The following is a 17,487-nucleotide window of genomic DNA, read 5'->3' as shown; positions in this document are numbered from 1 at the left end:
AAATGTCCCCGTAGCACACACCATCAGCACTCCTTGAAGGAACAAATGGGCATCACCTGGTTCACAGAGACAATCTGGGGCAAGGCACACTAGGGCTCCAAGGGCACCCAAGAGGAGGGTAGCACATCAGCAATCTGCGACAGGGGAAACCCAGCCATCCAGTGTTGCGAAAATAGCCTTACAGCCTCACAGGAGGCTCAAACACCAGCCAGAGACAAGACCAACTAACACCAGAGATAACAAGATGGCAAAAGGCAAACATAGGAATGCTACCAACAGAAATCTAGGCAATATAGCAGCATCTGAACCAAACTCTCCAACAACAGCAAGTCCTGGATACCCCCAACACACCAGAAAAACAAGATTTGTATTTAAAATCACTGGTCATGATGCAGCTAGAGGAACACAAAAAGGACATAAATGAATCTCTTAAAGAAATACAGGGGAACATGAATAAGCTAGAAACCCGTATAATGGAAACACAAAAATCACTTAAAGAAATTCAGGAGAATAAGGCTCAAGATATAGAAGCCAATAAAGAAGAAATGCAAAAAAAAAAAAAAAAAAAAAAAAGAAAGAAAAGAAAGAAAGAAAGAAAGAAATTTAAAGAAAAGCAGGAGAACTTGAGTCAACAAGCAGAAGTCATGAAAGAGGAAACACAAAAATCTCTTAAAGAATTAAAGGAAAACACAAACAAACAAATGAAAGAACTGAACAAAACCATCCTGGATCTAAACACAGAAGTAGAAACAACTAAGAAATAACAAAGGGAGACAACTTTGGAGATAGAAAATCTTGGGAAGAATCAGGGGCCATAGATGCAAATATCAACAACAGAATACAAGAGATGGAAGAAAGAATTCAGATGCCGAAGATAACATAGAAAGCATTGACTCAACAGTCAAAGAAAATGCAAAATGGAAAAAGCTTGTATCCCAGAACATCCAGGAAATCCAGGATACAATGAGAAGACCAAACATAAGGATTATAGGTATAGATGAGAGTGAAGATTTACAACTGAAAGGGCCAGCAAATATCTTCAACAAAATTATGGAAGAAAACTTCCCTAACCTAAAGAGAGAGATTCCCATAAATATACAAAAGGCCTACAGAACTCCAAACAGACTGGACCTGAGCAGAAATAATTTCCGTCACATAATAATCAAAACCCCAAATGTACTAAACAAAGAAAGAATATTAAAGGCAGTAAGAGAAAAAGGTCAAGTAATATATAAAGGAAGACCTATCAGAATCACACCAGACTTCTCACCAGAGACCATGAAAACTAGAAGATCCTGGGCAGATCTCATGCAGACTCTAAGAGAACACAAATGTCAGCCAAGATTACTATACCCAGCAAAACTCTCAATCACCATAGATGGAGAAACCAAGCAAATTTACACAATATCTTTCCACAAACCCAGTCCTACAAAGAATAATAGGAGGAAAACTCCAATACAAGGAGGGAAACTACACCCTGGATAAAACAAGATAGTAACCTTCTTTCATGAAACCCAAAAGAAGATAACCACTCAAATATAAAAATAACATCAAAAATGACAGGAAGTAATAATCACTATTCCTTAACATCAATCCTGGACTCAATTCCCCAATAAAAAGACATAGACTAACAGACTGGATAAAAAAACAAGACCCTACATTTTGCTGCATATAGGAAACACGCCTCAGTGCCAAAGACAAAAACTACCTTAGAGTAAAAGGCTGGAAGACAATTTTACAAGCAAATGATCTCAGGAAATGAGCCAGAGTAGCCATTCTAATATCAGATAAAACTGACTTTCAACCTAAAGTCATCGAAAGAGACAGGGAAGGACACTTCTTACTGGTCAAAGGAAAAATCCACCAAGAAGAACTCTCAATTCTGAACATCTACGCGTCAAATGCAAGGGCACCTTCATTCATAAAAGAAACTTTATTAAACACAAAGCACACATTGCACCTAACACAATAATTGTGGGTGACTTCAACACTCCACTCTCCTCAATGGACCAATCAGGAAAACAGAAACTAAACAGGGACACAGTAAAACTAATTGAAGCTTTGGACCAATTGGATTTGACTGATATTTATAGAACATTTCACCCTAAAGCAAAAGAATATACCTTTTTCTCAGCACTTCATGGTACCTTCTCCAAAATCGACCATATATTTGGTCACAAGACAGGTCTCAACAAATATAAGAAGATCAAACTAATCCCATGCCTCCTATCAGATCACTATGGAGTAAGAGTGGTCTTCAATAGCAACAAAAACAACAGAAAGCCCACATACACATAGAGGCTGAACAATACTCAATGACACCTTGGCCAAAGAAGAAAGAAAGAAAGAAATCAGAGACTTTTTAGAATTTAATGAAAATGAAGGCACAACATACCCAAATCTTTAGGGCATAATGAAAGCAGTGCTAAGAGGAAAACTCATAGCCCTGAGTGCCTCCAAAAAGAAACTGGAGAGAGCATACACTAGCAGATTAATGGTACACGTGAAAGCTCTGGAACAAAAAGAAGCTAATTCACCCAGGAGGAGTAGAAGAAGACAGGAAATCATCAAACTCATGGCTGAATTCAATCAAGTGGAAACAAAGAAAACCATACAAAGAATCAACAAGGGCTGGAGAGATGGCTCAGTGGGTATGAATACTGACTGCTCTTCTGAAAGTCATGAGTTCAAATCCCAGCACCAACATGGTGGCTCACAACCATTTGTAAAGAGATCTGATGCCCTCTTCTGGTGTCTGAAGACAGCTACAGTGTACTACAGATAATAAATAAGTAAATCTTAAAAGAAAAAAAAAAGAAAAAAAAAGAAAGAAGAGGGCTTCCATCAAAGAATCAACAAATCTAGGAGCTGGTTCTTTGAGAAAATCAACAAGATAGATAAACCCTTAGCCAGACTGACCAAAGGGCACAGAGAAAGTATCCAAATTAACAAAATTAGAAATGAAAAGGGGGATATAACCACAGAAACAGAGGAAATTCAAAAAATCATCAGATCCTACTACAAAAGCCTATACTCAACACAACTGGAGAATCTGGAAGAAATGGACAATTTCCTAGACAGATACCAAATACCAAAATTAAATCAGGACCAAATAGATCATCTAAACAGTCCCATAACCCCTAAAGAAATAGAAGGGGTCATAGAAAGTCTTCCAACCAATAAAAGCACAGGACCAGATGGTTTCAGTGCAGAATTCTATCAGACCTTCAAAGAAGACCTAACACCAATACTCTTCAAACTATTCCACAAAATAGAAATGGAAGGAACACTACCCAACTCCTACGAAGCCACAATTATACTGATACCAAAACCACACAAAGATCCAACAAAGAAAGAGAACTTCAGACCAATTTCCCTTATGAACATCGATGCAAAAATACTCAATAAAATTCTTGCCAACCGAATCCAAGAACACATCAAAACGATCATCCACCATGATCAAGTAAGCTTCATCCCAGGGATGCAGGGATGGTTCAATATACAGAAATCCATCAACACAATACACTACATAAACAAACTCAAAGAAAAAAAACCACATGGTCATTTCATTGGATGCTGAAAAAGCATTTGATAAAATTCAGCATCCTTTCATGCTTAAAGTCTTGGAAAGAACAAGAATTCAAGGCTCATACCTAAACATAGTAAAAGCAATATACAGCAAACCAGTAGCCAACATTAAACTAAATGGAGAGAAACTTGAAGCAATCCCACTAAAATCAGAGACTAGACAAGGCTGCCCCCTTATCTCTCCTCCATCCTTATCTCCTTGTACTAAGCTCAACTCCAAATGGATCAAGGACCTCCACATAAAGCCAGACACTCTGAAGCTAATCGAAAAGAAACTGGGGAAGACCCTTGAGGACATCGGAATAGGGGGAAAGTTCCTGAACAGAACACCAGTAGCGTATGCTCTAAGATCAAGAATAGACAAATGTGACCTCATAAAATTACAAAGTTTCTGTAAAGCAAAGGACACCATCAAAAGGACAAATTGGGAAAAGATCTTCATCAACCCTACATCAGATAGAGGGCTAATATCCAAATATACAAAGAACTCAAGAAGTTAGACCCCAGGAAGCCAAATAACCCTATTAAAAAATGGGGTACAGAGCTAAACAAAGAATTTTCACCTGAAGAACTTTGGATGGCTGAGAAGCATCTTAAAAAATGCTCAACTACATTAGTCATTAGGGAAATGCAAATCAAAACAACCCTGAGATTGGACCTTACACCAGTCAGAATGGCTAAGATTAAAAACTCAGGAGACAGCAGGTGTTGGCGAGGATGTAGAGAAAGAGGAACACTCCTCCACTGCTGGTGGGGTTGCAAATTGGTACAACCACTCTGGAAATCAGTCTGGCGGTTCCTCAGAAAGCTGGGCATGTCACTTCCAGAGGATCCTGCTATACCACTCTTGGGCATATACCCAGAGGATTCCCCAGCAGGTAATAAGGATACATGCTCCACTATGTTCATAGCAGCCCTATTTATAATAGCCAGAACCTGGGAAGAACCCAGGTATCCCTCAACGGAAGAATGGATGCAAAAAAATGTGGTATATATACACAATGGAGTACTATTCAGCCATTAGAAACAATGAATTCATGAAATTCTTAGACAAATGAATGGAGCTGGAGAACGTCATACTAAGTGAGGTAACCCAGTCTCAAAAGATTAATCATGGTATGCACTCACTAATAAGTGGATATTAGCCTAGAAAATTGGAATACCCAAAACATAATCCACACATCAAATGATGTACAAGAAGAACAGAAGAGTGGCCTGGTTCTGGAAAGACTCAATGTAGCAGTATAGGGCAAAACCAGAACAGGGAAGTGGGAAGGGGTGGATGGGAGAACAGGGGGAAGGAAGAGGGCTTATGGGACTTTTAGGGAGTGGGGGGCCAGAAAAGGGGAAATCATTTGAAATGTAAATAAAAATATATTGATTAAAAAATATTTAAAAAATTATCAGCAATATTTCTTCCTCTTAAGAGAATCATAAAGGGGCCCATACTATTTTAACATTTGAATAGTAAGGGAAAGAAACAAAACTCAAACAATGCACTTTTTCTATCAATACAAAAGTGGCCTGATTTACTCAAAGCATTTAAAAAGAAAAAAAGATCTTGTGTGTGTGTGTGTGTGTGTGTGTGTGTGTGTGTGTGTTGATGTCAGAGGTTCTCAGCAGTTTATTCCTTGTTCACAGTAGTTTTTTGTTTTATTTTGTTTTGTCTTTTTCTTGAGATGCACACACTCTCATTGATCCTGGAAGCCACAGGTTTGGCTTGGCTGGCTGTCCAATGAGCCCCAGAGACACCTGCCTGTCCAGCCCTACTGGGGCCCAGCTTTGTCAAAAACGTCAAGGATCCAAACTCATGTCCTCATGCTTGCTGTGCAACTTACCAACTGAATCATCTCCTAGCACCCCTCAAGACACTGTATGAGCAGATAGAGATTACCAGCATGACAATTCGAATATGTGATATTCTTAGCACCTCTGAACTAATCTTATATTTTAAAAGTCCTTAAAATTTTTACTATATTACTTAAAGTTTAAAATAAGATGGCATACCACACAGTGCTTACTGCCTGGCCTATTGTTCTTTGCAGTACATGCAAAACCAATCCTACAAATAAAGTAGACAAAAATCAGCCTAATCTAGAGAAAGAAGTCCTGGATAACCTAATAAATTCTTAACTGTTAATTCTCCCCAGTTAAAAAAAAATACTAGCTATAAAGATAGCAATTCATAAAGTAATGAGATATAATACTCATTTAAAGTTAATGATTTAATCCTCACATAGTTTGCACATAAGATTAAAATTACTAAAATTATAATTAGTATATTCTATATATTATTTATTCTACATATTATTTTATCACATTTATAAAGACATCTATACTTCATTAAAATCTGCCAAAATAGCAGTGATTCCTTATTAACAATTAGCATGTGACAAAATAAAATAATCACCATGTTGGGCTTTAGGTGAAAACTGCATCCCTCCAGTGTTTATCTTGTTTGGGATGGTGTTTGTCAGTCTATACAACTTTACTTCTCAAAGGTCACATACTTCTTATAGTCACAAGTTTTTATATGATGTGCTTTCCCATACAGTGTAAAAAGTCTGGTTGATTCCCAAGTTATGATAGACTACTCTACATAGTGAAGGTACACACCTCACTGTTCATATGATCACTGATGACTGTTCACTAAGTAGACATGAAAATACCTAGCTGTAGAAAATAGTGAATTGTGATAAAAATATATCACAAATAAAATAACTTCTGCCATTTGCATCCAAATAAACCACTGGCTATGACCATTCTAAAATGAAGCAAACTAAATTTTGATCAAATTATCATCTTTGGCAATGCTAATATTCAGTGTATAATTAGAACTGACAAATTTTAGACTCCAAACTTTTGTTCAGTATTCTACTGCTAAAAGGTATTTAGATAAGAGGATCAGGGTTGGAATATAGGAGGTATCTGAGGTAATCAAAATATGTGAAATACAATAAAATTGTTTTTACTTAACTTTTCAATCTTAGGTCTGAGTTTCCATTGCTATAGCCCAGGGTAAAGAGAATATGATTGCTCAAGTGATGTTTGATAGCTTGGAGAACAAAAGGTTTAGGTCTTTCACATTTTCATACATGGCTGAAATCTATCCCAATCATGCATTTTTCTATGAACAAACTGACAACAGCATAAATTTATAAAGGAAAAGTCTTTTCTTTCATTAAACTTGCTCAATTCTGTCATACGCAACAGTTATTCCGTACAAATGATCTTACCGTTCTCTGTTAAACTTAAGAGAATGGAGAATGGCTGGCCTTTTCTGTCTCAGATTCCACAAATGAAGCGTGTCATCTGAACTTGCACTGACCAAAGCGCCCTGTGACAGAAGACGACAAAGTATGTGGCTTTACTGCTAGGAGAGCAGAAGCAATACGTTTTGTTCTTAGCATTGCTTGAATAAATATGTATTTATATAACCTAGAAAAAGAAGGGAAATTACAGTACTTAAGTTTAAGAAAGCTGAGTTGAGGAGGCAAGTGACCTACTACCTATGGATGTAGGAATGACTCATCCAGAAATATCCATTTACCACTAGAGAGGAATAGTATATCACCCATGATGGTTAGGTTCTATTATCAACTGGACACAAACAAGTCACCTGGGAGGAAGGGCCTCAGCTGAAGAACTGCCTCCATCAAACTCACCTGTGGCTAGCCTGTGGCATGTCTCTTGACTGCTAATAGATGTAGGAGGACCCAGAAAACTATAAGCAGTGCCCACCATTGGTGGCAGGACATATAAGAAAGCTGGCTGAACATGAGCCAGAGGGGGCACACCAGTCAACAGTACTCCTCTGTGGTTTCTGCTGCAAGCTACTGCACTGCTGGAGCTCCTGTTCTGACTCCCCTCAGTAACAGACTGCAACCTGTTAAATGAAGTAACACAATTCCTCCCCAAGCTGCTTTTTGTCATCTATCACAGCAGCTAAAAGCAAACTAGGACATCATTGTAACTATTAAAAGGGTTTTTTCTATTTCACTTAAAAAATAAAATTTAATGTTTTTGTTTTACTATTTGCATAAATATCATATAACACCACAAAGAAACCAATACCAAACTCAGTTTTATTAATCAAATATATATGTAAGGTTAGCCTTTTATTTTCTTTATATCTGAAAATTATGTTTGATTCCTTAAAATTATGTATTTTATAATTTGACTCTGCTGCTTATAGTCTAAAAAGCTTTACCTGTGATGTTAAATATCACCCACAATATTTCTTCACCTTGAATTAAGTATAACTATAAAAAGAATACTAAAATTATTTTATCCTATTTCACTAATTACAAACTAATTCTATCTCAAATACAATTCCATGTGTTCTACCACTGAATGTAGGAGAAAATAAATGTATAGATAACTAAGTACCACATATAACTAACATACACTGTTTCACTGATACCTAAAGACCATCTTAAATATGGCAGAACTTTTACAGTTGTAATATCTTCCCAACTGAAATGTCACCTAAAACTACCCTTAGAGACCTACACAAACTCTAACAGTTATCTGAAAGAAGTATGGTAGTCTTAAGATACCTAAAATGTTTTATACATTTTCCAAACAAGTTAGTTACAAGTAATCTTTCATGGTTTCACTGTTTACAACATTGCGCTCTCTCTCTCTCTCTTCTCTCTTGTCTCTCTCTCTCTCTCTCTCTCTCTCTCTCTCTCTCTCTCTCTCACACACACACACACACACACACACACACATTTACTTATATTCCATATGAAAGTTTTTAAAACTCCCAACTTTATTCTTATCCAAAAATTAGGATAAGAATTTGTTTCTGAAAGAGTTCCTAAACCAAAATACCCCATACCTGTCTTAGTTTGGGTTGTTATCACTATAGTGAAACACCATGACCAAAGAAATTTGTGGAGAAAAGGGTGTTTCTGCAGCACTGTTCATCATTGAAGGAAGTTAGGACAGGAACTCAAACAGAGCAGAATCCTGGAGGCAGACGCTGATGCAGAGGCCATGGAGGGGCATGGCTCATTGGCTTGCTTCCTATGGCTTGCTCAGGCTGCTTTCTTACAGAACTCAGAACTTGCAACCAAGGGACAACTCTATTCACAATAGCTCAGGCCTTTCTCCAACACAAATTAAGAAAATGCCTTACAGTTGGATCTTACGGAGGCGCTTTCCTCCCAATTGAGCTTTCCTCCTTTCAAATAATTCTAGTTTGTGTCAAGTTGACATAAGGCTAGCCAACACAACTAACTTCTTATCAACTTGACACAGAAACACATCATTATTAAGCCACAATCCTTCCGTTTTTTTTATTTGTCCCCAAGATCTCACATCAAAAATGTAAAAAAACTTTAAAGTTCCATAGCCTTTACAAATTCAAACATTAAATTTTCAGTTCCATTAAAATAGCCAAACTCTTAAAATCCAAAGTCTTTTAAGATTCAAGGTCTGTCAACTGTGGGCTCTAATAAAATAAAATAAATAAATTAAATACTTTCTCACTTCAAGAAGGAAGAACCAGGGCACAATCACAATCAAACGAAGCAAAACCAAACTCCAGCTCTCCAATGTCTGGGATCCACTCACGATCTTCTTAACTCCTCCAAAGGGTTTGGGTCACTTATCCAGCTCTACCCTCTGTAGTGCACAGCTTGTCTTCCAGGCTCTGGCTGGCACTGCTCCACTGCTGCTGCTGTCCTTTGTGGTCATCCCATGGTACTGACATCTCCAAAATGCTGGGGTCTTCTGCTGAAACTGGACTGCACTTTCACAAATAACTTCTCATAGGCTCTCTTCATGGTGCCAAGCATCAGCTTCTCTGCATGAGCCCTTCAGTCCTGGGCCTTCAACTGCCACTGAGGTTGCACCACTAATGGCCTCCCCTGGCCTCTCACAGTGCCAAACCTCAGCTGCTCTCCATGACCCCTTCATGACTTCAAAACCAATACCACCTGGGTGACTATTATACTACCAAGTTAGGCTGCCAATTATAATGGTTAGGCTGTACACCCTTGGCTGCCTCTAGAACACAGCTTCTATATGCTCTCAGGAAACATTGTTCAGAAGATTTCACCTCAGTGATGTTGGTCTCTTCTTAATCACCACTTAATCACTCAGATCCAGCTAACCAGCATCAACTGTCCCAGTCACTAAAAGGTTTCACTTCAGTGGTACTGGTCTCTTGTTAATTATGGCTGACTCTTCAGCCCCAGCTGACCATATGACAGAATCTTAATTCAAAATAGCAAACAGCTGAAAAGAGTCTTTAATCTTCCCTCTGAAACTTCACAAAGCAGGCCTCCATCTTCTGCACTGCTTCCAACACTCTTATCTTCCAAGCTACTACAGAGCAGCTCACTGAGCTCTCAACACTCAATGGCTTTTCTAGCTCAAAGTCCCTAAAGTCCTTCCACAATCCTCCCTAAAACATGATCACAGCCACACCCGACGATGCTAACATAAACTTGTCTTAACTAGGGTTACTATTGCTGTGATGAAATACCATGACCACAGGAAATAGGGAAGAAAAGGACTCACTTGGCTTACACTTCCACAGTATTGTTTATCATTGAAGGAAGTCAGGACAGGAACACAAGAGAACAGGATCCTAGAGGCAGGAGCTAATGTAGAGGCCTTGGAGGGGTGCTGCTTACTGGCTTGCTTCCCATGGCTTGCTCAGCCTGGTTTCTTAATAGAACCCAGGGCTACCTGTCCAGGAATGCCCCCACCCACAATGACCTGAGCCTTCCCCATCAATCACTAATTTTAAAAATGCCTTGTAGCTGGATCTTATGGAAGCATTTTCTCAGTTGAGATTCTCTCCTTTCAGATAACTCTCCTTATGTCAAGTTGAAATAAAACCAGCCAGCATAGGACTCCATGATATTGCTCTTTGTATTATATGTTTAGTATTTGGGTCTCACAGAACAGTATCTTTATAATAATAAATTTTAAGAGTATTTCCATAAAAATTAATACAACTTTAATATATATAAATACTTATACCAAAGGGTATATATTAATATATACTTTAACAGGGACTCATACAATTTTTTACACCATGAAATAAGATTTACCTTACATAAGCTTTGAAGGTTTTTATACTTGTTTGGATGAGTTATTTATAAATGCTTTCTGCATTTCTAAAATTATTGAGATTTCTTGAAAGCATTTAATGAGCTACAACTTTTTAATTCAGTATAAAATAATGATCTCCTCTCTGAGAGAGGCTGACATTCAGTTGGGAAAGGGTAAAAATAGGAAGATTAAGTTATTATTATAAAATTAGTAAAGCAGAATCTACAATAGACACTTTTCTACAACACAAAAATATACCAAGTACAAGAGAATTAGGATATAACCACATAAACTGAATAATATTTCTGTTTGACATCTGATTAATCTACAAAGGAACTCTGTTATTCTATGATAAGATAAGACTAAGATGTTAACAACGTCAGTGGACCACTAAACATATGAATAAAAGCAAGCTCATAAGCAGAGTGCCTATGCTTCATTTATAGAAACAAAATGAACTTTCCATAAATGCTACTTCCAAAGATCTGCAAAAATGTGTAAACCTGTAAATAAGGAAGATTTATATTTCTGACCATGGGATCAGGAACTGGAAGATATGGGGAAAAGTCCAGAAATTATTGTGGGGTGCATCAGGGAGAGTAGCTAATAAAAAGCAATGTAAACAAAATGAAAAGATTGAAACTTGTCTTTATTTACTTAATTATATAACCTCATATAGCACAAATGCAAATTTAGGGCCTCAAAGATAATAATGAGAAACAAACGAAGTGCAAACACAGAAGCAAACCATGCATATTAGAATATATCTGCATACGTTGAAAGGCTAAAATCCCTCAGCTAGAACTACAGAATAGTATGATACCAGAGAGGTGGGTGCTTTAGGACATAATGGCTGGCCGCCACACTGATGTTCTCCACATTCCTCCTGCCATGTCTGTGATACCAAGGTTGCCCACAATGAGAAATAAATTTGATTTATCAGTCAGGATATCATAGCTCTTTGAAAAAGTTTGATCCAAATAAAGTCAGCCTTCGTCAGCATCATCATTACTGGTTGTACTGACTGGCTCATTTAAGATAAGAGAGCTGGCACCACAGCAGGAGCCACTTGAAAACTCTGACTGAAGATGACACTAAGTGGCCTACAACTAAGAACTACAAACTTTCTTAGCTTTATAAATGCATACTCTGTTTCTAAAATTTAGGAAGCTAATTTCTGTAATACATATGGACACATAAATAATATATATCAATAAGTATATATGAAAATAAAAGATAAATGCATTTATACAGATAAACAATGTGTTAGTTATATAGATACAAGCCTACTGGTAAATAAAAAATACTTTCAATGAAGATTCAAGCAAAATATTTAAATTGGTGGGAAGAGAGTAGGTAGAAAGAAAGCTTAATGGTTTAGAAAATATTAAAGAAATTTAAAAATTATGATAGAGTCACAATAAAAGGATGTTCTGATATGTAAATATTTTCCTCTTACTAAGTTTAATATTTCTTATAGTAAATGTAATATTTTCTATATTAAATTTAAAATCTAAGTTTATATATAAATCTAAGTAATAATATATACAAATGCATTTTTAAACATCTAAAATCATAATATCAAAAAGAATTTTATCATCCATAATCCAAATATACAAAATCCCAGATGCTCCAAAAGTTAAAAATTTCCACAAACATAAAATTCCATACCTGATCTACTGTAGTTACATTCAAAATATAAGAGCATTGGGAAAAAATGTACAAAATTATCATCAGACTATGTGTAAAGGTAGACACACAATATAAAAGAATTTAATATTTAGTCTTGGGTTTCTTCTCCAAGGTTTATCAATATATATTCCATTATTCAATAATTAAAACCCAAAGATACATAAACATTTTAGACCCAAGCATTTTGGATAAGAAATACTCAAACCTGTAATAGTCTGTGTGTGTGACTGTATATTTTATGTTTTAAGTAATCAAAAATACTCTTTGTATGTATGGTTAAAATAGAAATGAAAGAAGGAAAAGAAAAGAAAAGATAAAAGGAAAGGAAAGGAAAGCAAAGGAAAGGAAAGCAAAGGAAAGGAAAGCAAAGGAAAGGAAAAGCTTACCTCATTGATGAGGAATTGGAGCTGCAAGACAGCTGCACCGCTTTCATGTTGGCAGTAACAGTCAACACCAGGCCTCCCAAGTCTAACACAATAAAAGTCAAGGACTCTAACATTTAAGTTAGCACAAATATTAAAAAGTGAAGGAGAATCTGACTTATTTAGCAACTAATGTTTTGGTTCTTTTTTGTCCTTATTTTTCAGAGTTGAAATATTTTACTTTACACAAACTTAATTGTACAGTATAAATGAGTAATATTCTAACAATTAGAAGAATTATAATAAAACATGAGAAGGAAAGAGTTTTCTTCCCATCAAAGTAAAACAAGAATTGAGAATCCAGACCCATCTCATTTCTTTTAATATTCATCTAATTAAGCATTTGTTTCTCTAGAGTAGGTTCAAACAATTGAAAGATTTTAATGCAATAAATGAAATCATAAAAAATGTAACATATAGGTTGGCCATAATATTGCACTCCTTTAATTCTAACACTTAAGAAACAAAGGCAGCAGGATCTCTTTGAGTTCCAGGACAATCTGGTCTGTATACCCAGAACAACATAAAGAGACCTTGTCACAAAATGAAACAATTTAATATACTTAACTATGTTAGCAATTTCGTTATGTTCTTCTGACAAAGTTCTTCTGATATATGTTAGAATCAATAGATTATAAAGAAATATATTAACATGTAATGTATAAAATAGTTTCTGCATTAAAAATAAGATTTTAAAGACAGATATTAAGAAATAGTAGCAATATTTTTTCAGTTTACATTAAAAAAAAAGTTAACCCGTATGTCAGAAATGGAACAAAAGAGAAGAGGAGGGTAAATGGTGGAAGTTTGTAAGAAGGGAAGAAAACCAAGCATCACAGAACAAATATATCAATGTATTCCTTACCAAGTGACATATTTCTATAGTCATTATTTGCTTTTCATAAATATAAAAAAATTGCATGCTAAGGTAACTGTTTCCAGACATAGTGAAGAAATGGGGCAGATTTATCCTACCCAAACAATTAAACAACATAAGCAACACTGATGTAGCTATGTTTATGCACACTGCAGCTTTCAAACATTGCATATCAAATGAGGAATGGTGGTGGTTCCTAAAAAGGGAAAAGGTTTATGTAAAGAAAGTTAAGCTAAGTCAGAAAGGGAACAAAAGACAAAAGTAAGAAAGGATGGAAGATTGTAGGGAAGATGTACGCTGTTCCAGAATACTCTATAGAGAATGTCCAGGACACAATTTAGGGCTATGAAATCTAGCAGGTTCCCTTTGAGGGAGGGGCTAAGAACAAATAGAATTAACAAGGTCAAAAAGCAAGGTAAAAAGAACACATGCTGGAGTATTCCAGAGATCTGCTAGAGTGGTGCAAAATGTAAAACAGGGACTAGATTTATAGAAACTATTTGAAAGTGGGAAAGGAAACAAAAAAACAAAAAAATAGCATTCCTCTTGAAGAACAAACCAGACCAAACAAACAACATCACCAAAAAATGATAATTCCTTCTTGGAGAATAAAGCAAGAAAGAACAAAAAAATAAAAACAAGGGCAAGTTAAGTGAGACCAGAAAATTTTCATGTTCCCACTATCCAAGGTAGAAGCCCAAAATTCAGACTAAGAAAAACATTCCCTCAGTAATGAAGAAAACTCATCTCCTACATAAAGGTAGTTCTAGTGTTTCCTTAAAAGGAAGAATAAATAAGTTAATTAGTTAATAATATGTCTAATGAGATCTCTAATGAGATCAAATAATATCAGTTTTCACATTATTACTTCTGAAATTATAATATAATTATATCATATCCTCCTTCTCTTTCCTCTAAGGTCAATAAGAATAGACCAAGGATGGGGTTGGGGGCAGAGCCCAAGAAGCCAGAGCCCTACACAAAGAATTATAGGCAAGGAGGAGGTAAAACCAGATTTTGAAACTCATAATCAAATAGAAAAGGGGTAGAAAACAGATCTAGTAAGGGAGCGAGAACACAATCTGCAAGATCCTAGATTTCCTTCAACCATACCAATTCCAAATTATAAACAAGCTATTTATACTCCAATTAAAATGAAATAAATGTCAAACTATACAATTATACAATGTCTACAGAAATTCTTTTTTTTTTTATTAGTTTTTGGATTTTCAAGACAGGATTTCTCTATATAGCCATGACTGTCCTCAAACTCACTCTGTAGACCAGGCTGGTTTCAAACTCAGAAATCCACCTGCCTCTGCCTCCCAAGAACTGGGATTAAAGGCATGTGACACCACTGCCTGGCACAGAAAGTCTTTTTAAAATTAAAAACCTGGGCCAGATTTCATGGCTCTAGCCTGTAATCTCAGCACTTGAAAAGATGTGACAAAGGAATTGTTGCACTTTGCGGCCAGTTTATGGTTTTGTTTATAAGAGTTGTGTCACAGAATCTATTCACAGCAATGAACCCTTAACTTGGTAGAAGGAGTTGAGGTATTGCTGTGATAGGCCTGACCATGCTTTTGTTTGGAGGAATGTGAACTTTGGAACTTTGGATTTAAAAAGTAGCTGAATGCTTTAGGAAGACCTCTTCCGTGCTGAGGGTGATTTGACCTGTGAGGACTGGCTTAGGAGGTTTTAGAGAAGAGTGTTTATATGTGACCATTCTAGTAATAATTTGGCTAAGAGTATGGTTGCCTTTGCCCTTGCCTGAATAATCTGCCTGAGGAAATCTCAGAACAGCCTAGTATTAACTATGTTGTGTGGTTATTCGAGTTCACTTTTATTCAGATCTAAAATGAAAAGGAAAAAACTGAGCAAGGAAAAATACAAAATGTACAGTTTGAGGAGAAAGGAAACACCAGGAAGCAGATTGGAGCTAAAGCAGTCCAAGGAGATAAACAGATTAAAGAAAAGCCTGATGTTAAATGGAATGAAGGGAGTGTTGATCTCATGGCAAGATCTCACTGAGCTAGTCTTCTAACTTGTAAAAAAGGAATTAAAGAGAAGCTTATGGTCAGGGGTGGTGGTGCATATCTTAAATCCTAGCACTCTGGAGGCAGAGGTATGTGGGTCTCTGAGTTCTACGACAGCCTAGTCTATAGTTTTAGGACACCCAAACACTGCATAGCATAGGCAGTGAAAGAAACCAATAAAAACAGAAAGCTGGTGAAAATGTATTTGAAAGAGGTCATGTTTCAGCCCCAGCAAGCAGCAGAACTCAGACACAGGGCTTTGGCTTTAGAGTCAATGACACAAGAAAGAAGTTACAAAATCTCTCTCATGGCTAAGGAAAGCCACTGAGACCAGGCATATGCTAGGACTGTCCCTGCATGGAGTCTAGAGAGGCCATTGTATAAAGCTGTGAAGGTGAAGCCTGGAGAACCTTGGAGATCCCAAGATGTTGGAGATGCCAGAGTTGTGGGATACCTGACAAGGAGAGCTGTTAATAGGGAGCAGAAACAGCCCATGAAAGAGAAGTGTGTTGCAGTCAACAAAGCTGAAAGGAGTTGAAGACTTTTGAAGTTGGATTTTGCATTTTGCATTATGATATGGCTACAAGCTTAGAGGGGCCAGGGTGTGGAATGTGGTGATTTGAATGAAAATGGTCACCATAGTCTCAGAGAATGGCATTATTGGCAGTGTGGCCTTGTTGGAATAGATGTGGCCTTGATGGAGGGAGTGTGTCAGAAGGAGTGAGCTTTGAGGTTCAAGAAGCTCAAGCCAGGCCCAGAGTCAGTCTGTCTTCCTGATGACTGCCAATCCAGATGTAGAACTCTCAGCTATTTCTCCAGCACCATGCCTGCCTACGTGCACACATGCTTGTTGCCATGATAATAATGGACTAAATTTCTGAACCTGTAATCCAGTCCCAATTAAATGTTTCTCTTTATAAGAGTTGCTGTGGTCATGGCATCTATTAACAATAAAACCCTAACTAAGACATTTCATAAAAGAATATCAAAATTTAAATGATGACTTTACTATATGATAAGCTTTAAAATTTAAATAAAAAATTGGAAGCTAAAGATATGGCATAGAAAGTAAGAAAACTGATTACTCCTCCAGAAGACCCAGGTACAATTCCTAGCACCAACATGGTGGTTCACAACCATCTCTAACTCCAGTTCCAGGGATTTAACATCATCCCTGGGCACCAGACATGTACATTGTACACATTCATACATGCACACAAAATACCCATACACCATACCATAAAATAAAAAATGAAAAGTAAATAAATCTGAAGTAAAAAAATAACTAAATATGTTATATAGCATAAGCGATAATTCTTAAAAGAATAATCATTAAAATGTAAGTCTGTTTTTCACATTATAAAATCTATTTTTATTTTTCCAAAGACAGAGATTGTCAAACTGTACAATGAAATAAGAAACACATATTTTATGTTAGAATAAACAAATTTTAAAATATAGTAAGCTAAAAATAGACTATATATTTTCAAAGAAATACTATACTAAGACTAACCAAAAGAAAGTTTAAGTGTCAATGTTCACTGGGTAAAGTAGATTTCAGATCAAAAAATATTACTGTGGACATAAAATCATTTACTAGCATAAAAAATTTTAATTTATCAAGAAGATTTACTTCTAAATGTTTATATATCTAATGACAAAGCTGAAAAATTCATAAAGTAAAAAACAACAGAACTATAAATATAAATAGATCAATCTAGAGTTGTAATGGAATATTTTAATGCCACTGTCTTAATAATGAAGAAGTAGATAGAAGGTCAGTACAAATACAGAAGATTTT

General features: G+C 36.2%; 2 protein-coding genes across 3 annotated transcripts in view; both read right to left on the bottom strand.

Moving 5' to 3' along the window:
- The window catches only part of Eaf2 (ELL associated factor 2), a 1,192,577-nt gene that overhangs the window by 837,521 nt on the left and 337,569 nt on the right, over nt 1–17,487 (bottom strand). The gene's annotated exons all lie outside the window — the stretch shown is intronic.
- Stxbp5l (syntaxin binding protein 5L) overlaps nt 1–17,487 on the bottom strand; it is a 331,615-nt gene that overhangs the window by 259,650 nt on the left and 54,478 nt on the right. Inside the window, 2 exon segments of the mRNA XM_052158363.1 lie at nt 6,825–6,925; nt 12,738–12,819. Of these exon segments, the coding sequence (XP_052014323.1) occupies nt 6,825–6,925; nt 12,738–12,819 (183 nt within the window).

This window comes from Apodemus sylvaticus, chromosome 15 (assembly GCF_947179515.1).
Source record: "Apodemus sylvaticus chromosome 15, mApoSyl1.1, whole genome shotgun sequence".
In the NCBI taxonomy this organism is placed as follows: Eukaryota; Metazoa; Chordata; class Mammalia; order Rodentia; family Muridae; genus Apodemus; species Apodemus sylvaticus.
The sequence above is the reverse complement of the archived record's forward strand: the minus strand, read 5'-3'. Positions and strand labels throughout refer to the sequence as shown.